Source organism: Mus musculus, chromosome 10, assembly GCF_000001635.26.
Source record: "Mus musculus strain C57BL/6J chromosome 10, GRCm38.p6 C57BL/6J".
Classification (NCBI taxonomy): Eukaryota; Metazoa; Chordata; class Mammalia; order Rodentia; family Muridae; genus Mus; species Mus musculus.
This window is the reverse complement of record NC_000076.6, coordinates 7,585,543-7,608,965: the sequence shown is the minus strand read 5'-3', so window position 1 is coordinate 7,608,965 and position 23,423 is coordinate 7,585,543. Positions and strand designations below refer to the sequence as shown.

The following is a 23,423-nucleotide window of genomic DNA, read 5'->3' as shown; positions in this document are numbered from 1 at the left end:
ACATCCAGCCAGGATTCAGGCAGGAAGTGCTTGTTCCTCACTGCTCCGTAGTGTGTTTCCAAGGTATGCACTGACCTGCTTCCGGTGTCGGGTGCTCCCCTAGACACTGACCTGCTTCCGGTGCCGGGTGCTCCCCTGGACACTGACCTGCTTCCGGTGCCGGGTGCTCCCCTAAACTCTGACCTGCTTCCGGGGCCGGGTACTCCCCTAGACACTGACCTGCTTCCGGGCCGGGTGCTCCCCTAGACTCTGACCTGCTTCCGGGGTCAGGTGCTCCCCTAGACTCTGACCTACTTCCGGGGCCGGGTGCTCCCCTAGACACTGACCTGCTTCCGGGGCCGGGTGCTCCCCTCCTGCTTGGCCACTCTTGGACTTGAGATCATAATTTCCTTCTTCTTGGTTCTTTCCTGAGGAATTGCTGTCTATGGAAGGTAAACAGATATATGTTAAAGGGACATTAAAAACTGCAGGAAGTAGGAAAAAGGTTTCTCCATGACACACATTAAATATAGAATTACAGCTTTATTTATTTATTTTTAATTCAGATATATGTTTGTCTGTGTATGACATGTGTGTGGGTACCCACAGAGGCCAGTTGTGAATCCCCTGATGTAGGTGCCAGGAACCAAACTTAGGTTCTCTAGTTGACCACTAATTAATCTTTCCAGTCCCTTGTTTACTTTTTAGAAGATGGACTTTGAGAAAGGGATGGTACTTAAAGGGTGTTTACTTAAAAATAATTCAACACAGGCCAGTTGGGCAAGGAAGCTCATCCCTTTAATCCCAGCATTCTGGAGGCAACGGGAGATGGATCTCTGGGGAGCAGGGGTGGGAGCAGGGGTGGGGAGCAGGGGTGGGGGGCACTCTATGTGAGGTGAAGATACTTGGTCAGCACCATTTCAGGTGCTGGGTCAAACCGTCAAGAATCTGACTTTGTGGTTTGTCTTTCTTACACATTTAAGCATGGTAAAACTTTGGAAAAAGGTTTACACATGACACATTCTAAATATTAAATTCAGGGGTTTGCACAGCAAGCTAGGCTTGTGCGCTACCACTAAGCGATTTTCTTGTTCCCTTTGTTCATTTTCAGACTGAGGTCCCAGTAAGCTTTGAAGAGGTTCTCTCCAAATGGCCTGGAAGTGATTTAAACAAAACATGATTATCATTTTTCTCTCCTGATGAAGGAAGCTTAATAACACACTTGGGGAGGGGGACACAGTGCAGTCCCAGAGCTGTGTTAGCATGCACAAGGCTCTGCCTGGTTTAAGTCCCTGGAACCCCCCCCCCCCCGTCATCCTTAGTCACTGCAAGGACTGTTTTCCTGTAGGGTAGTATTCTAAGATCGCCATCTCTTCCTGTGCCCAAAAGGTAGATACATAAAGAAGTCCACTGGTTGATATAAATGACGTTTTCTAAAGATGTAAACAAGGAAAGAGGGTCTCAAAATCCCATGGAACTAGCCCTTGAGTATCCTTTGTATTAGGTTTAGATGAGGGGTGAGCAGTTCAAGAGGACACTGAGATGGATTGTTGAGGACTAAGGAGTTTCTTAGAAGAGTTATTAATGCCAGGGACAGACAGATAGGCAGGCAGGCAGGCAGGCAATAGTGGAGGTTCTGAGGAGGCTTCTGGCTACAAACTAGAGACAGGTGGCACAGTGGAGGATCTTATGAATCTTTAAGGCCAGGTGGGGGTGGGGGACATGATGATGGATGGAGGGATGGATGGATGGATGGATGGACATAACAACACTACATTCTGCTGATGCCTTAACAGCTCTGCCCCCTGATGGGAACTCACTTCTCAGGGGATGAATCCTATCTATTGTGTCCCAGTAGGGTGTGTGTATCCATAAGAAGGCAATCTAACATTATGCTATTAGAGTTTGTGATAAATGAACCTCCTCACACTAGCCATGCTGTTGGATTCCTGACACCATCTTGGGAGGACACACGCTTTTACAGCTGCCTTATAGATCATACTTTCATAGATACAAACTACTTTCCTAGGTTTTCGATCATACAGATTCCAAGCAGTTCCCCCACAACACAAACCCTGAGAAGTCTAGACAAGAACGTAAGAGAGGGAAACCTTTAAAAACAAGTCTTTAGGCTCTTTTTTTGTGGCAACTTTAGGAGGCCAGTCATTTCAAGATGAAACTGAGTATCTCCTTCTCCACCACTGGCTGTCAGAAACTCATAGAAATGGGTGATGGATGCAAGCTTCATGCTCTCTCTGAGAGGCACATAGTCACAGAAGCAGCTACTGCCACTGGGTGAGGAGCACCGGGGTTATCTCTTCTGAAGCAGCGGTGAGAATGACAAGCAAGGTTTTCCCATGGAGTGAGGTGTCCTGACCCATGACAGAGTGTGCCTGCTGTTGAGTAAGGGGCAGTCTCATTATAGACCAAGGATAACTGGATAGAGGAAATGCAAGTCTGTTCAAGGATGCATTGGGGATGCCATCTGTGTGTTCTCAAACTTACATTTTCACTTATTGTTAAAAGGAGGGGGAGGATATTCCTGGACTGACAGATATCACTGTGCCTCGTGGTTGGTGTATAAAAGAGCTAGGAGAACCTGAAGGTTTTTAATCTCTCTAAGGAAGATGGTGTACACCAATATGCTGTCTGAAAGCCCTCAAACAAAGAAAGTAAGAAGCCCAGGACCACAGCACCCAAGATTTAACATTATTTCACATGTCCTTGACTTGGCACTGATTGCTCTAAAGAAACAATTCTCTAAGTCAAGCAAGGAGGACACTGCAGGATGTGCTAAACGTACAGTGAAGGGAACCAAGACTCCAAGGGAAAACGCCACAGATTGCCAAGAGGTGAAGGCTGTCGCCACCGAGCCCTCTACCTCTGAGTCCAGTCAAGGTAAGCCTTGAAGAGTAACAAGTGTCCTTTTGTATTTGTGGCCTCCTGACTGCTGTACCTGACTCCCCTGTCCCTTCATGGGCTAGCTCGGTCTGATCATCTCCACTCTGTACTCTCCCAGATGTCCCTGCCTCTGGCTTTGCCTTCCCATATATTTATAATAAACTTTCTCTTCTATCATAAAAATAATAATAAATAAATACATTAAAAAGAGTAACAAGTAAGGTAAGATTTGAATCTCAAAGTAAATAATAACATCCTTAAAGCTGGTAGAGTATTTTACAATGTATGAGGCTCAGAGTTGGACTCTTAGTGTTATATAAATAAATAAATAAATAAATAAATAAATAAACAAATAAATAAATATTCTAAAAACAAAGCCCTTTTATATGACAGGTAACCCAGAGATAAGCCATGGCCTGAGGCACTGGATATATAGTAGAGGAAAAACACCACACCTGTGTGCAGAAAATGTTTGTTTGTTTTCATGTTTCAGCCCAGTCCTCGAAGGACTTGGCTGATCTGCTACAGAACCCACAAACTCTTGAGTTGCCAATAACAAGAGCCTATGTCAATGGGTACACAACACTCCTTTATGCCACTCTGTAGGCCTGGAAACCTGACTTCCTTCCTCCAGCTAGACTGGATACAAGAAGACAGCATTGTTAGTGAGTGACTTGGACCACACAGAGAACAGTCCCTGCAGCTGCAACCACATTGATGACACTCTGCCCATTGTGCCAAGAGATGCTGAACAAACACAGGCCACACTGGAGCTCTGTACTCCCAAATGCCAGGGCCTCGGGGCATTCCAGCACACACTCCCTGTGCAACCAAACATTTATACATGCCCTATGTAATCTTTAGACACCTGTTTCTGAGGCCGAGGGTGCATTTCAGTGGGTCACTATGTTTTGCATGCATAAATCCCTGACTTTAATCCTCATCGCACACACAAAAATGGTGCCTATAACTGAACACATACAGAGATTGTTTTTCTTGTCATTAGTCCCTAAAATATACAGTATAAGAACTATTTATTTAGCACTTACATTATATAAGGAGTTATATGTAACTTGGGGATGTGTGTAGGACTGATGCAAATATCCTGCCATTAACTTTTTTTTTAACAGTTGTTTATATTGTATGTGTGTAGGGAGGGGGCATGCACATATGCCAGGGCCATGTGTGGAGGTCAGAGGATAACCTGCTGGACTCAGCTCTCTCCTTCCACCAAGTGAGGCCCTGAGTGTGGAATCAGGTTGTCAGGATTTGCAGCAAGTGCCTGTATGCACTGAGCTGTTTCTCAGCACTATATTGCTACTCTCACAGATGGAACGTGAGCATCCTTGAACTTTGGTGCTCCCCGGTCCTAGATTCTCACCATCCCTCAGGGACTTTTTACCAGGCATTCCTTTCCATTAGTCAACAGTTCATTTCTCTTCAGTGGTGGGGGTCAAACCAAGGCCTCTGGATGCGAGACAGGGGCTCTTCCACTTATATACAGCTCCATACTTAATTATAAATTCATTACTACAAATGCAGCGTTGTTTTTGTTTTGTTTTGCTTTGTTTGGCCAAATTCTTCATTTCAATTTTCATCTTTGGAGCATATTTCCCTGATGGTCTTCAAGTATAAAATATAACTTTGAACCATGTTAATATCAACGAATGAGAGACTAGTCATGGAGAACTCGAGTCCTTACCTGGCTGGACAGGATTGATCTGACTCTCTGGCGCCTTCTGGGTGGAGTGGATCCTCGTCTCTGGGTGGGATACAGTAGCGGGTTGGTTGTGGGTAGTGGCTCTCTGGGATTTTTCCAACTTGGGGTCTCCTTCACCTTCATTTAATCCCATGGCTCCTGGCTGGGCAGAAGTAGCCACTGTGTGTGTCACCAACTTGCGGTCAAGAGCCACTGTGGAAGAACTCAGTTACTTGCTGGGCCTTTCTCTCTCTCTCTCTCTCTCTCTCTCTCTCTCTCTCTCCATTGTATATGGCAGCCAGAAGACAACCCTGCTGTTCCTTAGGTGCCACCAACTCTGTGTCTGAGACAGATTCTCTTACTGGCCTAGAACTTGGAACTCATCAGGCAGGCTAGCCTGGGTGACCAGTAGGCTTCCTCAATCTTCTTGCCTCTGCCTCCCCAGATCTAGGATCACCATCACATGATGACACTCTTGCAGTTTTGTTTTGTTTTGTTTTGTTTTGTTTTGTTTTGTTTTTTTAACACGGATGCTGAAGAACTATCATCTCAGCTTTGGATTTCTCTTCTGAATGTTAACTAAAACCACCGTATCTACAGTTGATTTAAAATCATGGACATTTAAGACTACTAACTCACTCAGCTAAGACAGGCTGAGCCCACTAAAACTACTGCTTAGTTTGTAGATGGGTAATGTGTTCTTTTCTCTTCCGGTGGCTTCCTAACATGGATGAGGGCATACTCAACACTATACTCTTGGGTTTTTGTCTTGTTTTTCCAGTCTCTCTACTTTGGCTATAGTGGGGTCTGAACCTTGGAGCTCATGCACTCGAGGCAAGCACCTGACTGCGGAGCTACGTCCTCAGCTCCTCCGCCTTGTGTTCCTTACACCAGACCTGACTGGGTGACTTATTACAGCCCTTCTCTCTCAGGTTACCTTTAGGTACATGGCCTTATACAAAGTGATTTATAGGTCTAACTTGGCCATACTCCAATGTGTCATAAACAATCCTTAGAAATTATAAAAGCAATGCCAAGTGTGCCTATAGGCCCATGCCTATAATCTCAGAACTCAGAAGGCTAAGGCTAGAGGATTGTGAGTGTGAGGTCAGTCACATGGTAAGACTGTATTTCTCACATACACACACACAAACACAGTTATCAAGGCAATTATTAATGTACTTTAGGTTTTATTTTTTAAGTGTATTACACTACATGGTGGAGATCAGAGGCCAACATGGGCCCTGGGGCTTAAACTCAGATCATTAGGCCATTAGGCTTCAGCAATGCCTGTATTCACTGAGTCATCTTGCCAGCCCCGCTTCAGTTTTTAAAAAGTGCATGTTATGTGTGTGATATTTTACAGACACTGACCTGCCTACGCTACTACCCCTTCCAGGTCCCTGCCTGATAAGACCATGCACTGACTCACAGTTTTGACAGAAGTCTTCATCAGACCCGTCGGGACACTGCCTCACGCCATCACAAGCCAACGCTATGTCAATACAGCAGCCACTGTCACAGAAGAAATGGTAGCGCGAGCAAGCACTGGAGCATCCTGTTTGTGAACAAGTCTCAGGTCACAGGGATGCAGGGTGACTGGGAAAGGGGACACGAAGCAGGGTTAAGTGGCAGGGATAGTGACGTGACAGAATTGGCACAATAGGTCAGAGGGTCCCTCTGTCACCTCTCACTGGACTCTCAGGGCTGCCCCAGAGCTTTCTGCCAGAAGGTCCTTTGCTGCCCTGGTTCCTTTGACACCCACTTATTTGGCATCCATTCACTTGTTCATCTACCATGGAGCCCCATTCTCAGGTGGGTCACTTGACACTATCCCAACCATGGATGACCTGCTTCAGGAGCAGCACCATGTTATATAGTCTGTGTTCTCAAGTCTTGTTTACTTTTTTTTGGTGGGGGGAGGGGAGGATAGGGTTTCTTTATGTAGCCTTGGCTATCCCAGAACTAGCTCTGTAAAACCAGGCTGACCTCAAACTCACAGAGCCTGCCTCTGCCTCCCGAGTGCTGGGATTAAAAGTCTGCAGGGCACCACTACCTCTGGCAAATTCCTTTTCTCTAAGACTTTTTTTTAACTAGATTACCTTTCTGCTGTTGACTCCTATGCGTAGACAACCAGGTTGCTAGTGTTGTAGAGGAATATATTTTTGTGAAATGATGGTAGTTTTCCCTCTTGGGAATTTCAGGAGCTTCTAGTCTTGCAGTATAATTCAAAAGAGCTACAGACATTTTCTTGAAAGGCAGTTTTCTCTACTTTTGATTAAGACAACTTTGCTAAATAAGAATCAGATGGGGGGCTGGTGAGATGGCTCAGTGGGTAAGAGCACCCGACTGTTCTTCCAAAGGTCCAGAGTTCAAATCCCAGCAACCACATGGTGGCTCACAACCATCTGTAATGAGATCTGACTCCCTCTTCTGGTGTGTCTGAAGACAGCTACAGTGTACTTACATATAATAAATAAATAAATCTAAAAAAAAAAAAAAAAAAAAAAAAGAATCAGATGGGTTTGGAGAGATGGCTCAGGGATTAAGAGCATTGGCTGCTCTCCCAGAGGCCCAGAACCTACATGGCAGCTTACAACTGTATGTACCTCCAGTTCCAGGGGCTCCAACGCCTGCCATGGGCATGCATGCAGGCAAAGCACCAATGCACATAAAACTGAATATGTGTGTGTGTGTGTGTGTGTGTGTTTGTGTGTATATATATATATATATGTCTATAGTGTGTGTATGTACACACATACATATATATTTGGTCTTTCAAGACAGGATTTCTCTGTTCTGGAACTTAATCTGTAGACTAGGCTGGCCTCTAACTCACAGCGATCCACCTGCCTCTACCTCCTGAGCACTAGGGTTAAAGATGTGTACCACCATACCTGGCAAAAATACATAAATGTAATAATACAAACCAAATCAGGTAACTCGGGTGATAGTCATGAAAGGCACCCAGCTAGAAGCCGGCCTTAAGGAGTCCTACAGTTTCTTATTTATTTATTTACTTCTATTTTATGTACACTGGTGATTTGACTGCATGTATATCTGTGTGAGTGTATAGGATCCCTTGGGCCAGGAGTTACAGACAGTTGTGAGCTGCCATGTGGGTACTGGGAAATTGAACCCCTGCCCTCTGGAATAGCAGCCAGTGCTCTTAACCATTGCGCCATCTCTCCAGCCCCCTGGAATCCTACAATGTTATGGTAACAGGAATGACTAAATGGCTCTTTCAGGAACATGACTGGCAGATTATAAGACATTCCACTAACAGCAAAAGCTAAGCATAGTTGATGTGCACAGACGGAATCTAACACTGATTTTATTGAAAAGCTGTCAACTAGAAGACTGGAAAGTGACCCTGTCTGGGTGCAAGGTGATTGGAAGAGTGCTTGATCCTAAAGGAGAATTAAAGAAAGGAAGGAAATAACGCAGGAGCTGCTGAGACAGCGGTCAGTTTGGCCTCCTTGAAAACTTAGGCCTGCAGGGTCAGCGACAGCCACCAGGGGGAGCAAGCAAAAACAAAGGCGCTGATCACCAAGCAATCTTACTCATGTGACAGGAAATCCCCAGACTGCAGGGTTCTCCTTACTTCTATGTAGTTTTAGAGGCAGATCAGCATCTATATTTAATCTGTTTCTGGAATAGCAGTCTCCAAACGTTTTAAGCATCGTAATAAACACACACCTCAAATTTACTCATAAATAATTTGCATGTGCTGGTGTTCTGAGACACTGGACCCAAGGGGACTGCAGGATGGCTCAGTGGGTAAAGGTGCTTGTCACCAAGACTGAAAACATGAGGTCAATTCCAGGAACCCACAGGCTGGAAAGAGAGCAACATTCTCAGTAAGCTGTCCTCTGACCTTCACACATGCGTGTGCATGTGCAGGCACGCACACTGAGTGAACACACACGTACACACAGAATAAAAGACATCACACACCTTATTAAACACACTGAAAATTTTCAGAAGGTTGAAAATGAGTAAAATTAAAAGTTCAAGTGTCTTGTTTTCTTGCCCTAAAAATGTGCTCAGCATCAGGTGGGGTTCGTCCCTATTTGAAACCACTGTGCTAGCTCATGTTAAACGCTCTCTCTCCAGCCTGCTATCTGCAGAGAAGGTTCCTCACATGCATTCAAAAGGTGTTAGAACAATCAATATACTCAAAACCTGAACCAGGTTATAGTGTGTGTGTGTGTTAAAGGAGACAGAAACTCCTGTCTTATGTCCCCACCTGTTTGCCACTGTTTATACATGGTATTTCATATGTGACTTCATAGTACGCTCTCTAACTGAACCAGTAAGTGATCAGGTAGGAATAGCACCACGCTGACTCCTTTTTTGTTGTTGTTTTGGATTTGTCTTTTTATGTTGAGACAGGGTTTCTCTGTGTAGCCCGGGCTGTCCTGGAACTCACGCTGTAGACCAGGCTGTCCTGGAACTCACGCTGTAGACCAGGCTGGCCTCAAACTCAGAGATTCGCCTGCCTCTGCCTCCTGAGTGCTGGAATTAAGAGAGTATACCAGCACCACTTGGCTTCTGTGAAACTTTTTTTTTCTGTTTTTTATTTTTTGATAGACAGGCTTTCTCTGTGTAGCCCGGGCTGTCCTGGAATTCACTCTGTAGACCAGGCTGTCCTGGAACTCACTCTGTAGACCAGGCTGGCCTCAGACTGAGCAGGGCTTTACTACTTTTCCTATTTCAGTCCAACTGGAGTCATTAACCACATGTTTTTCTTTCTTATATTTTAAGTGGTTTATTATATAAACTATTGATTTAGTCATCTCCTTTCTAGCCTATCATATGCCTTTCCTCCCTACACCCCATATTTTATTTTTAATTGATGGACAATAGTATATAGATATATGGCACCCAAGGGTATATGTTGATGTGCGTATAATATACATACATATATATACATATACTATATTTGTATATATGTATTTAGTACTAACTAGATCAAGTCAGTAAACAATCTATATCACCATATCTACTAATTTTTTGTGGTAAGAATATTTAAACTTCGTCTTTTAGCTCATTCTATTTATTTGGAATATTTACAAGTATTTCCTACATACTGACCCTAGCTTTTAACCACCGTTCTACCCTCTGATTCCATTGGCTGGACTGTTTAAACTGTAGACTTCGGTTAAACACTTCAAACACGCATATCAGAAAGACCCTCTAACTTTACATTAAGCCCTCTCCTAGGAAAGACAGGCACTGTCCTTAACAAGGTCAAAGAGCAAAGGCAGAAGGTCAGCGTACAGGACCCCTACCTCATGGGCCATGTCCTGAGAACGTTCTTTACACTCTAACCAGCGGGATCCAAACGGTCCTAAACACAGAGCCGTGTTTGCTATTTCATTTTCAGCAAAAACTTCAAGCACCGAAAGTAAGATGGAGGAGCCCGTGAAACGGGACCCCAGGGTGTAAATCCCACTGACACCATCCTTCCGTGACCAGCTGGGCTTGGCTGGCCATGGGGGACTCAATGGAAGGAAGGACTGGCTTTCTCCTCACCTCCCGTGGAGTAGGGCCTGGGAAGCACAGTGACAGAGACGTTATCGGAGCTTCTCTGACCCACGGAGTCAGTCACAGTCAGCTGGAAGATGTAAGCTCCTTCCTTCAGGCGGGACAGCCTCAGGGTTCCTGGCTGAGGCACCTGCCATACAAACAGCTTTAGGGAAGAGAGTAGAGCACAGAGGCCCAGGAGCACCCACAAACATGGACACTGCCCCCTTCCCCACAAAGAGCCTTCAGCTCCTCTTTTCTCCCTAGATAATGATTAACTTTGGAACAGAAACAATAACAAATGATAGATGACACTCCAAGGTAGAAATGACTTCTGATGTACAAATTAAACCAAAAGTTTGAAATGTAAAGAAGACAGACAGACAGAAAGGAGGTCCTGCACAGGGGCAGTCAGTCATATATACAGTCGCGGGGAAGGGGAGGCCGTGATGGCGGCACTCCTGCAGAAAGAGGAAGCCGGTGGTAGAAACCTTGTTAGCAGGAGACTCAGCGTGACCCTATCCTGTGACACAGCTACTGACACAGTTCATGCAACTGGCTTCATTAACAGGCACTGGGACCAATGTTCAGAACACAAGAGCGTGTTAACATGGGTCAGAAGGAACCACAGCATACATGAGGAATTCAATTAGGGGCTTCAGATTTTTATGAAGAATATAAATCTAAGAAAATCTAGATGATGCTAGAAGGTAGATGGTCTGAAAATCAGTACAAGTTTTTTTTTTTTTTGTTTTTTTAACAGAATAAAAGGATGAGTTCAGCATTTTGTAAAGGGAAGTCTAGTGACATACAGCCAAGTACAGACTGTTTGCCTAAGTAGAGCTGATTAGCAGTACGCTAGGACCGAGGTTCTCAACCTGTGGGTCATGACCCCTTTGGGGGTGACATATCAGCTACCCTGTTGTAGTGTTTTGAATATATTTGGCCCGGGGAGTGGCACTATTTGGAGGTGTGGCCTTGGAATAGGTGTGTCACTATGGGCGTGGGTTTTAAGACCCTTATCCTAGCTACCTGGAAGACAGTATTCTGCTAGCAGCCTTTAGATGATGCAGAACTCTCAGCAACTCCTGCACCATGCCTGCTTGGATGTTGTCATGTTCCCACCTTAATGATAATGGACTGAATCTAAGAACCTGTAAGCCAGGCCAAATTAAATGCTGTCCTTATAAGAGTTGCCTTGGTCATGGTGTCTGTTCACAGCAGTAAAACCCTAACTAAGACACTTGTGTATCAGATATTTATATTATGATTCATAACAGTAGCAAGACTATAGTTATGAAGTAGCAACAAAATAATTTTATGGTTGGAGGGGTCACCACAACATGAGGAACTGTGTTAGAGGGTTGCAGTATAAGGAAGGGTGAGAGGCACCGATTTAGGACATGATGTATAAATGCTTCTGGGAAAGTTGAACGATGACTCTGGGGTGGTGAGCTCCAGGAAGGACTCTGAGTGACAGGCTGGGACCATTCTGAACATGTCCAATCCTAAAGTTATTTCATCGCTAAGCAAAAGCAGCACACTGAGATCAATGCAGTGGGACCAGCTGATTGTTGCTTTGTTGTGGTTCCGGTCAGGCACAAACTGGCTTTTCACTACCTCATCCTCTAAGGCAGTGTGGTTCTCAAGTCTCCCTGGTGCTGCAACCCTTTAACACAGTTCCTTATGTTGTGGTGACCCCCAACCATAAAATTATTTTGTTGATACTTCAAAACTGAAATTTTGCTACTGTTATGAATAGTAATGTAAATATCTGTGCTTTCTAATGGTCTGAGCGACCCCATGAGAGGTGTTGAGAACCACTTTTCTAATGGATGAAGCGTGTGAGACTTAGTCTGAAAGTGTTCCTCTCTAAAATGGCTCCAACCCTCTCATGGCTGGTATATGTAGGCATCCCCTCACTAATGGTTTGTTTTCACCCACCGCAAATCTAGCTGTGGCCAAGGGAGTCTGCTGGAGGGCAAGAGAGCAGGAGGAATCAGGATAGCCTTATGCTGTGCCCACCTCCCTTCTTAGCACAGTGTCCATGAGTAGGATTATCTGCTGTGTACAATGCCTCCAGATCACATAAAAAAAGAATTCATTCTATTATTATTGCCTCCCTCTTTACATTCCTTCCTTTCATACTTTCTGGGAAAAATTTTAATCCAGGATAGCCAGGAATTGGTGACATAGTCTAGGTTGGCCTTGAACTTGTGATCCTCCTGCCTAAACCCACTGAGTACTAGAATTACAGGCATGTGCCATCATACTTGGCCACTACCCAGTCTTATACTAAGAAAAAAGAAATCTTTTTAAAAAAGGAACCAGAATTACTGAAACACAGCCTAAGCTTTCTCCTCTGAGCTAAAGGAGCAAGACTCTGGCAAGCATCCAAGCAACCAATCAGTTTATACTGAGCGCCAAAGGGACTTTACAGAACAATCATTTTTAGGATAATTGATTTTATGATTTGTTCATTTTAAGCACACTCTGCTTGTTTATGTGCATTTAGGGACTGACAATGAAGGACATTACAGAAAACCACTTCCCAGAAACATCAGTTTTTGTTAGCAAGAACAGCAAGAGTCACCTTCATGTCCACTGACGATGGGTCACCCTGCTGCAGCGTCCACTCATAAAGGACAATGGCGTGGTCGTCCGAGCTTTCTCGACCATCTAGAACTACCCCGTCTGTGGGCAGATGTAAAACCACATCCTTCCCAGCCTTGCTAACGGGAGGCTTGTCCTCATCTGTGAAAGAGAAGAGACAGGAGAGGCATGCCTCTCTGATTCCCCAGCTGATGAACAGCAATAGCTTGTCTGTAGATTAGTCCATCAAAAAAAAAAAAAAAAAAAAAAAACCTCAAAGAGAATAAATAATCAACTGAAATCTACCTTCCTGCAAACTTCCATTGTGTCCCCTTTATACATGCAAACAGTAAACCAGCACCCTGTTCTGACATGGACTTTTAGCAATGACACACGTGGAAGAGGAACTATGGAGCGCCAGCTGTTTGCAAAGTAACCATATATACATACATCCATTCCAGATGGCTGAGAGCCCCCATGTGGTTGCTGGAAACAACCAGGTCCTCTGGAAGAGCACCCAGTGTTCCTAACCTCAGAGCCATCTCTCCAGCCCTATTTTTTTTTTTAATTTAATGATTTACTTTTAAGTTATGTGCATTGGTGTTTTTCCAGCATGCGTGTCTGTGTGATATTGTCAGATCCCCTGGAATTGGAGTTACAGACAGTTGTGATTGGCCATGTGGGGGCTGGGATTTGAACCCAGGCCCTCTGGAAGAGCAGCCAGTACTTTTAACCACTGAGCCATCTCTCCAGCTCCCAATAATATTTTTTTAAAAAATATTATTCAAAGGTTTTACATGGAAGAATCAGGAAAGCACTGAAATATCTTGCTTGTCAGGAAACAAGTTAATCTTGCCTCTCCTGAAGAAAAGTCCCAGCCGCCCCTGGCTTTCGTTTAAGTGCATCATAGCTGGGACTTCTAAGCCCCGGGAAATCCTCAGTCTACCTTGCCCTCTGATGACTTCTGAGAAAACAATTTCTCCCGAGTTCTAGTCAGGCTAATTACACTGTTAAACGTATTTTGAAACAAACCAGAGCTTATCTACACAGAAACCGTCCTGGAAGCAAAGAAAGCACAACGCTCTCCAAGAGTGTGATAAATGTAATTTCGAATTTTCATATAGACAATATGTAATTGAGCATGCTAAGTACTGTGGGAACATTGATTTGTTTTGGAAACCAAACACAGTGGGTAAGACCTATGGAGGTGAAATAAGCCTCGTGCTTCCCAACACCCTGCTGTGAATGGAGCTTTCCTGAGAGACCTTCTGAATCTGTGCCACACACACTGGCAAGGGGACCAAAAAAAAAAAAAAGCTACGTGAGCAGGGAGCGGGCAAGCGAGCGGGGTCAGAGCAGGGCCAGAGCAGGGAAGACAGGGAAGGCATCCTGCCTTTCTGTGCTTGTTTGTTTTTCCTTTCAGGCTGGAGAATCAATCATTTCTTAAATTGCATCACTGAAGAAAAAAACATATCCATAATTCCAGAACAATTCTCATTATCTTAAGTATGTGGAGTCCCATCTATCTTTCCCATAGGATACTGATGATCAAATACAATAATAATAATAATTATATAATATATAATGTGTTGATTATTAATTAATTTAATTAATAAAATTAATTTTTAAATTAAATAAATGAAACAATTGTATAATAATTATATAATATTTATAGTATATAATAATATATATGCTATATATTATATAATTTATATATCTTTTTTCTTTCTTTCTCTCTCCCTCTCTCTCTCTCCCTTCCTTCCTTCCTTCCTTCCTTCCTTCCTTCCTTCCTTCCTTCCTTCCTTCCTTCCTTTTTTTCTTTCTTAGAGTTTCTCTGTGTAGCAGAGCCCTCAGTTGTCCTGGACTCTCTTCATAGACCTGGATGGCCTAGAACTCACGGAGATCCACCTGCCTCTGCCTCTGCTTCTGTAGTGCTGGGGTGAAGTGAGTGCATCTTTGCTGCCCCTTCCTGGTAAGTTATTTGTACCATGCAGTGTGCTAAGTGCCCCACTGGCATCCCCTCACTTAACATCTACTGTCAGGCTGAATGAAACATTTATATCTCGCCAACTTTATCACTGTAAATAATTCCACAGTTATCACGTTATTGCTCATACTGTTGCTCCAGCACAGATTATTATTCTTAAAGAACAAAAACAACAAAACAAAAAACCCAAAAACTAGAACAGTGGTTCTCATCTTGTGGGTCATGACCCCCTTGGCAAACCTCTATCTCCAAAATTATTTACATTAGGTCTCATAACAGTAGCAAATACAGTTATGAAGTAGCAACAAAGATAATTTTATGGTGGGCTGGGTCACCACAAGGAAAGCTGAGAACCACTGCCCTAGAAGAATGGGTATTTTAAATCTCTGATACATTGTTTCCTAGTTGGTTTCTAAGAGGTTGTATCAGTTTACACTGTCAATGTCCATGAGTATACAGATTCTCACATGTGTGCCAAGTTATGTTTTTTTTACTTGTTGTTTGTTTTTTTGTTTTACAATTTAGTGAGTGTAGGCTGACATTTACTTTTGATTTTTTTCCTTCACTCTTTCTGATGGTAACAGGGACCCATCACATGTGCTAGCTAAGGCCATTTCCTGTGTTTATCAACTGCATGTCTTCACCAGGAAACTGTTTCCTTGAATCCTTTGTTCATTTGTCAAAGCAGCCCTCAGCTCTGTTAACATTTTAAGATCATACTTCCTAGACTCTTGTTTGCAGTTCCTTACTTATTGACACACATTTTTGTGTGTGTGTGTGAATTTGTACAAAATCTTTCTTTGATGTTCTATTTAACTGATTTGAAGACTTCTTCCTCCCAGACAGATAATACTGAATTTAGCTTCTAGTTTTTCTAACTATGGAGTAGACTATGGCTTAATTTTAAACTACTTGTGTATGTATATAGGGCTGGTGAGACGGCTCAGTAAATTTGATAACCTGAATTCCACCTCCAAGGCCCACATGATGGAAGAAGAAAACCAGCTTCCTGCAAATTTGCCTCTGTCCTGCCTACATACACTGTGGCAGGCATGTCCAGAAACATACTAAGTAAATAAATGATGCGAATGCCAGTGTTAATCCCAGCACCAGAGAGGCAGAGGCAGACCTCTGTGAGTCTGAGGCCAGCCAGGTGTACGAAAAGAGTCCAGGATGGCCAGGTCTCTGCTACACAGAGCAACTGTCTCAAAAAACAAAAACCAAACCACCCAAACAAACAAAGTAAATATCCATCTGGGATTTGTGTGAGGTCAGAGTTGTCTCAATACATTTCTCCAACACTGACAATAAATAATCTTAGTATTATTTATGAATAATATAAGTGGTTACTGAGAGAGAGAGAGAGAAAGGAGGAGGAGGAAGAAGAGGAAGAGGAGGAGGAGGTGAAGGAGAAGGAGGAGGAGAAGGAGGAGGAGGAGGAGGAGGAGGAGGCGAAGGAGAAGGAGAAGGAGAAGGAGAAGGAGAAGGAGAAGGAGAAGGAGAAGGAGAAGGAGAAGGAGAAGGAGAAGGAGAAGGAGAAGGAGAAGAAATGAGCCAGGTCTGTGGAGATGAGTCAGCCTGCTGCGGAGGGATCACCCTGAACAGGAAGGTCAGTCCTCTCTACCTAACTGAAGCCTGGCAGCAGACGGAGGTCTGCTTGGGAGAAGTCAGAATTTCACCCAAGGCTTTGGTTTGACTGCAAAGGGTTGCCTTTCTAAGCTCTATCCAGAGACACTGAATTTCAGGCTACTTTAGTCAAAACAGTGCAAAGGTTCTAGTCTCCGAAGGCTGAGGGATTATATTCTCAGCTCCTATAGTATCCTAAGGATTTCAGCCTCTACCCCATAGTCCTCTTTACTCAAGGCACCCCACTGCTCTTTCCAGTCAATCACACCAGCCAACCTAGGTTCTGTAACGATACCATAGACACCTATAGTGCCCGGAAAAATCACAAGAAACATCCACACTCGGTCATTATGCAACAGTGAGCTAGAACAGAAGCAAGTCCAAGATGGTTACCAGGGACTTGCATGGGAGGAGCCTAGACTCAACAGAGGACTGAGGACCTCAGGCACTCCTCCATTCAGAAGTTGTAGCAGGTAGGCTCTGTCCTACAATTTTCTCACTTTCTCTAACAGCCGCCTCATTATGCTTGAGAGTGACAGACCCTCAGGGCTATGAAGGACTCAGCTCAGCAAACTACTTGCTGAGTGGCCCTCAGGCAAGTTGCTTTCCAGGTCAGCCTTCCAGACAACAGGATTTGACCTTAGAGCTGTTTCAAGAACTAGCAAATAGCTTAAAATAGCTTCTAACATCAAACTCACGGAGAGTGACCAATATACTGGCAGATGGGTAACCACTCTAAATCTGTTCTATCCTATCCAGCAATCCCCTATGTCTTCTTAATAGACTTGTTACAACTCCCTGCAAGGAGCTTGGCTAAATCACTGACTCATTTAGCCTCAAGCTCCACGTGCTCACAGGTTCACAAGGAAGGAGGTAAGAAATCATAACAATCCAGAAAGGAAAACTGAAGTAGTCTACAAACACAAGGAACGCATACAGGGTAAGCATCCGGACAGCGGACCCCGGGAGTCTGTCTGTCTGTACAATGCCCTTTGCCCTCCATTCAGGGCCAATCAGTGCAGCCTGGGAGCCAAGGCTGCACCACAGGGTGCTGAGGACCTGAAGAAATCTGGGTGTATCAGCGCTTCCCAGAGAGTGGGCATGTTAGTCAGTGCTCCCCAGAGAGGAGGCCATGCCAGTGGCCAAGGCAAACTCCCCCTAGAGAAAAGAAGGACAAAGGAGGGCAGGGAGGAGAAAAAACACTTAGATGGCTTTTGGTTTTGGCCTTACTCTTAATTCTGTTTACTTTTCTTTCCCGGGTTTAAGGAAAGCTCTGGAAGCAATGCAAAGTTCTGTCAGATGAGCACAGAGAACCTAGGGGGATAAAATTCGTTTCTCTGCTACTTTGCCCCTTCATTGTGTCTTGTTTTTTTCCCTAGAGCAACTGATATAAAAACCAGAGGGCAAGCTGTTTAGGCCTTTTAAAGAGAGACTAACTTTACACACTATCCACTGTGTACTGAGCCCAGCAGACCCCACTACAGAGCTCCAATCCCCTCCACACACAGCTGGCCTCCTTAAATTGAGTGGAACACAAAACCAACAAGGTCACGAATGTGGGGAAATTTTTGGGCAAGGGATGGAAGAAAAGAATGGAGATGGAGTGACAAGTTTTCCTTCATATTTTTATATCTGAAGGAGCTATGTGTTGGCAGAGAGCCAAACCAGGAAGCAGGAGTGGGTATTTAGGAGCAATTCTGCATCTAATCAAATCTTGTCCTTGCTATTTCCTGCGGTAAAACACGCTTTATAAAACCTATGAGACAAAATAAAACTAAAATAATCTTTACTGGGACAAAGAAGGTTCCGGGCTATCGTCTTAAATCGATCCGTCAGTGCTCTCCGATCTGCCCCCTTATCTTCCAAAGGCAGCCCAACGGACCCTGTCTGCTTCTGCCCCTCTATTGCACTTTCTTAGCACCAGCCCAAAGTCAGAGAAAAATGTGAACCACTTTCCCGGTTACCCACAGCTTTAATCCTCTGGAAGCAGAGAAGTTTGCTCGCTCGATAGCAGGCGGGACCCTCCTGGCGTCGCTTACCTGGCCGGGGAGGGATCCCAGCGGCGTCCTCGGCGCGACTGAGGGTGTAAGTGCGGTACCCGCGGAGTGGCGCGAACTTGCAGACGCTGCGGCCGCGCGCCGTGCAGTTGAACAGGTAGCAGCGGGGTGCGGGCATAGGTGCGGGCACGCTGGGCCCCCGGGGCAGCTGCACCACTGCCACCGAGCAGCTCGGCTCGGAGCAGCAGGCCGTCACGCACTGCCGCCAACCCCGCACGCTCCCGGGTGCGCGCAGGAAGCTGGCTCCCGCCGCGATGGAATCCTGGGTGCGGATGATGGTATCGGGCACCGCCCGGTAGACCGCCGTACCGCCCGCACCCGGGCAATCCTCCCGCGGGCCGCCCAGTAGCTCCGGCTCTAGCTCCTCGCGAGGCCGTGCCCGCTGTAGCTGCCGGCGAAAGTCCTGAAGCAGCCTATCCACTCCGGACGACGGAGCGGCGGGCTCCCCGGGCCGGCTGCCGGGCAGCCAGAGGCAGAGCAGCAGCAGCCCGCGGAGCGCGCGGTGCCGGAAGCCGGGGCCCGGTCCTCCTCCCCTTGTGGCCATGGCACGAGCGCGGCCTCAGAGCTCGGCGGCCCCGGGGCCTGGCTGCTTCACGGAGGCGGCGAGTGTGCCGGCTTCGAGAGGCATCGCGGGCCGGACTCGGCCGGACTCGGCGCCGCCCTGGCCCTGCTACCAGGCTGCGAGCTTTCGGTGCTTCTATCTTCGCTCCGGCCGCGGAAGCGCACCGGGACGACGAGCGGCCTCTACGTGGATCAGCACCGGCGTGCGGACAGCGGCTGCGACGGGGCGGAGCCTGGCGTGCTGGGGCGGCTCCGGGGCGGGACTTCCGCAGGTCTGTCGGTCTCCGGCGCCCGGTGGGGAGGAGGAGGGGACTCCCCGGAGTTGCCTGGCTGCTCCGCGGCTTGATCACACCCTAAGCAGCGTGGGTGTTTGGGCCCATCAGGCCTCATTCAGCAAGCAGACTCGCGCAAGGCCATAGCTCACAGGGCAGGGCACTCGGGGTTGGAGGGAGGGGAAGAGTCAGAAAATCCATCAGTCTAAAGTTCGGGGCTACTACGGAGAGCGACGGGTACAGCCAGGGGACCACAGACAACTTTGGCAGTCTTTTGGAATCCAACTTCGTTGCATTATTTATTATTAAAGAGATTTGGACTATGGTAGGTAATAAAGGAAACAAAACATTTACATTCAGGTTCTAATTCGCCTTTCAGTTTCGTTTAGAGAACTTAAACACCAGAAGTTTAGCAACAGAAAGCTGAACTTGTGAGGAGGCAAAGGCCGGGCAGTATGGGAAGGAGGGTTGGGCCGATTGATGATCTCCCATCAGTTTACTGGGTGTTGGGATGGATGACACCTGATTTAGTTTGACTGATAGAACACAATACTCTGAAGTGTGCGGCTTCAAGATCAAGATATCATCGTATTCATTTCTAAAATGAATGTTAAGTAAGTCAGTGCCCACGAAGTGCTTAGACACGTGGAGAAGCTCATTATTACTAATTTTGAAGTCACCTTTTGTTTTTAAATGCTTTTATTTATTCTTTGAGAATTCCATACATCTTTACCATATTCTAATACCTTCCCCTACTCCACCCAGATCCGCACTCACCTCCCTCCCTTCTTGTTTCACTTTTAAAACCCAAAAACAACATTAAACCCAGAAATGTGGAATCTGAATTGTGTTGACTAGCTCCTCTTGAACATGGGGCCTCCTCTGGAGTAGGGCTTATATACCCAGTGTCACCAGATTGAAAAAACACTACCCCACCCCCAAGCTATTGTGAACAGCTTCTTGGCCAATGGTGGGACTCTATTATCCACTACCTAGCCTCTGTGCTAAGATCTTCTCTGGCTTCGCCCTGAGCAGATCTTGTGCATGCTGTCACAGCCTCCTCAATGCCCTGTTCTGCCTGAAAAACACTATTTCCTCGTACATGGTGTCTTAGTTAGGTTTTACTGCTGTGAGCAGACACCATGGCCAAGGCAACTCTTACAAGGACAACATTTAATTGGGGCTGGCTTACAGGTTCAGAGGTTCAGTCTATTATCATCAAGGCAGGAGCATGGCAGCATCCAGACAGGTATGGCACTGAAGAAGGAGCTCAGAGTTCTGCATCTTCGTCTGACAGCTACTAGAAGATGACTAGCTCCAATGTGGTTAGGAGGAGGGTCTCATTGCCCACCCCACAGTGACACACTTCCTCCAAAATGGCTGTACCTACTCCAACAAGGCCACACCTTCTAATAGTGCCATTCCCTGGGCCAAGCATATTCAAACCACCACACATGGTGTCTTGCTCATTATGTAGCACAGTGGTTTTGAACTCATGAACCACTTGCCTTCTTCTCCTGAGTGCTAAGATCGCAGGCTTGCACCACCTCCCTTCTCATCTCATTTCTTAATTTTACAGATGAAAAACCAGCCATACTCACTCTTGTGCCAGCCTAAGCTGGTAAACCCTCCACCTGCTGCTGTCTCTGCTCTGGCCTCCCTTCCTGAAGCCAAAGTCTCTGCTGTTGGTTTTCCTTTTTCCTTGTGCTCTCATCTTTCTCTAGGTTTCCCTCTCACCTCTATCCTGGAGATGTAATATAGTTATGGCCTATCATCTCCCCCACCCTATGCCCATCTTCTCCCGCCTTGTAAGCCACTTTCTCAACTTAGCCTTTCCCTGTCCTCAACTGCCTGCTTAATCTTTTCCTCTATCAAAACTCTTGTCATTTACACAAATACAAGATCCTCAAATCTCTCATATCACACTCCATTCTACACTGTCAAAAGTCTCTTATTTCCACTTCCCTTCAACATAGTTTCATTTTTCCACTCTTCTCTCTCCCTTCTTGGACTACACATACCTAATACACACACACACACACACACACACATAATTCAAAGTTAAACCTAAATTAAACATACTAGATAGGTGGTCCTCAAACTCTTCAGAGATCTGCTAAATATGACATTTAAAGTGTTTCATAATTATAGAGACATCGAAGGGTTTTCTAGTTAACCTGAGCATGGTAAGCGTGGCTCTGGCAGGCCTTGCCCTTCCCCCATCCCCTCTGCCTTGCTAAACTGTTAGATTACATTCCTAAAGCTAGCCACCAAGGTCTGGTCCCTCATTTGGCCACTTGCTCCTTCTGAGGCTGCCTACCAAGGTCCAGCTATCAAAGTATTGAAGTCCAGCAATCAGAAGCCCTCTTTTTGGCTCACCTAATTAACGTGCCCAATTAAAATTAGCCAACTCATCCTAACACAGGGATTTCCCTTTTCTGTTTACAAATTGCTATAGTAGGTATATACTATATTGCTTATAGTAGGTATCTTTCTCCTTTCTGTCCTAAGGCAGTCCTTGGTCCCTCTGGGCCCAACTCCCCTCCCCCACTTGTTCCTTTCTCTTCCTGCTCATCTGTTTCCTGTCTTTGTCTCTTCTTCCCTGCCCTTTGTCCCACAGGGACAAATACATCTTTTTTATTTTGAGGTGTCTTGTGCCTTTTTCTAGGTCCTTTCAGACATATTTATGCCTAACACAGACCCTGTGGTCTCCGAAGAGGACAGGTAGGACACAATGATGACAGTGACTCCACCTCGATTGTGGTAACACTGACCTCTGGGAAAGCTGCCCAGACCTCATTGACTGCCAGGACTCTGCTCCAATTGTAGACACTTTTGGGTCAATTTCCCTGCTCTGCCTAGTCAGAATGTTGTCAATTTTCCCAAGTACAAAAACAAAAAAAATCTCTAAGATCTGAATCTGACAACCCAAGGCCACTGCCCTGTATGACAGCCAAAGCCTACCATTACTGCCCAGCCATCAAGACCATGGGAGCCTGGAGCTATTGTCTAGGTAATGAAAAGTCTCTGCCATTTTAACTGATACAGAGACCATTAAGATTATACCTCCTCCTAGAATCCATCCTCAGATCTCTGATGATAGTGACTGACCAACCTAAACACACACTGGTCACTCTCCCCCACACACCTCTTTCCCTCACCCACAGTCAGAATACACATCCAGTACCCCAAACCCCTCCACACTTCACCATTAACTTGCTTGTTGGGGGTTGGTCTGGTGCTATGTATACAAATCCTAAATTCTGAACCCCAAGACCTGGTTGTTTCCAGCAAGTGATCCTCAGGTGCATTATCCTTTGTTGTGTAAACATTGTTCCCCAAAGCATCCTGAATCCCCCCACCTGTCTGTTCCTGAGGGTGGGACCTCTCCCCCTCTCCCTGGTCTTCTTCCCCTTTCCCTGGCCTTGGGACTCCCCTTCCCCAAGTACCAGGACCAAGTAAAAGTTTCAAATGTACAGCCAAGATAAAAAAATTTCCTGTAAACTCCTTACCTTTACCTTCAGTATTTAGTTTATCTGTCCTAGCAGATTTCACATCAACTAAAAACTGCTCCAGCAACTTGCCAGCCTCAGATGTTCCCTCAGAATCTACATCCTAGATAGCTCCAAGCTCCAAAGCAACTAGCCTTGTAGGGCAGTGGGCGTGGGGGAATAAAGGGAGTGGGAGAAAACCTGGGTCCTGTCAGAGTTCCAGTGTTCTGGGCAGGCGGATGCAGAGGACTGCCACACGCTTTCCACGTGGCCCCGGGTGGGTGTCTGGCTGTGGGAAGCCATGGAGCCCAGACCATCGGGGGGTGAACAGGGGGCAGTCCGAGGTCTCTGGGCCTCACAGAGGCCAGAAATAACAGGTTCTCAGTCTCAGCCATCCCAGATGTTTGAGCTGAGAACAAAATGGAGGCCCCGGGGGGCAGCTCTGTCATCCCTGGGCTGAAGAGAGGAGAGGGCAGGGAGAGAGGAGGTGCTGGGTGGTTCTCACATGGGCAAGAGTCCTTGGTCGGGTCTGTGGCTAGAGCACAGAAAGGCCTTCTGGAGGGAGGTTAAACACGGCTCTTTAGGGGAAAGCCTATCCCATTGTTCAAGTATGGAGGGCCTTGATAAGCAGAGACGATCTATGGTTTTAGAGCTTTATTGTAGAAAGGCAGGGAGAAAGAGAGATGGTAGAGAGAGGGAGAGAGGTTGGCCATGGCCACGTAGAGAGAG

General features: G+C 45.9%; 1 protein-coding gene and 1 long non-coding RNA gene across 7 annotated transcripts in view; one reads left to right on the top strand and one right to left on the bottom strand.

Moving 5' to 3' along the window:
• Lrp11 (low density lipoprotein receptor-related protein 11) overlaps positions 1-19,149 on the bottom strand; it is a 34,952-nt gene extending 15,803 nt beyond the window's left edge. The window contains exons 1-6 of one of the 6 annotated variants that reach the window (NM_001379151.1): positions 18,353-19,149; positions 12,702-12,862; positions 10,118-10,274; positions 6,012-6,137; positions 4,583-4,792; positions 327-422 (exon numbers count right to left, since the gene is read on the bottom strand). In NM_001379151.1, the coding sequence (NP_001366080.1) occupies positions 327-422; positions 4,583-4,792; positions 6,012-6,137; positions 10,118-10,274; positions 12,702-12,862; positions 18,353-18,914 (1,312 nt within the window). In that variant the 5' untranslated portion in view covers positions 18,915-19,149. The remainder of the gene's footprint in view (positions 1-326; positions 423-4,582; positions 4,793-6,011; positions 6,138-10,117; positions 10,275-12,701; positions 12,863-18,352) is intronic. The other 5 variants (NM_172784.4, NM_001359743.2, NM_001379152.1 and 2 more) reach the window with 5 other exon arrangements.
• Positions 291-13,005, top strand: Gm16254 (predicted gene 16254). Its single transcript, NR_165256.1, has 3 exons — positions 291-2,877; positions 5,979-6,158; positions 12,624-13,005. It is a non-coding gene; the product is annotated as a predicted gene 16254 (long non-coding RNA).
• Positions 19,150-23,423: the final 4,274 nt, after the last annotated feature.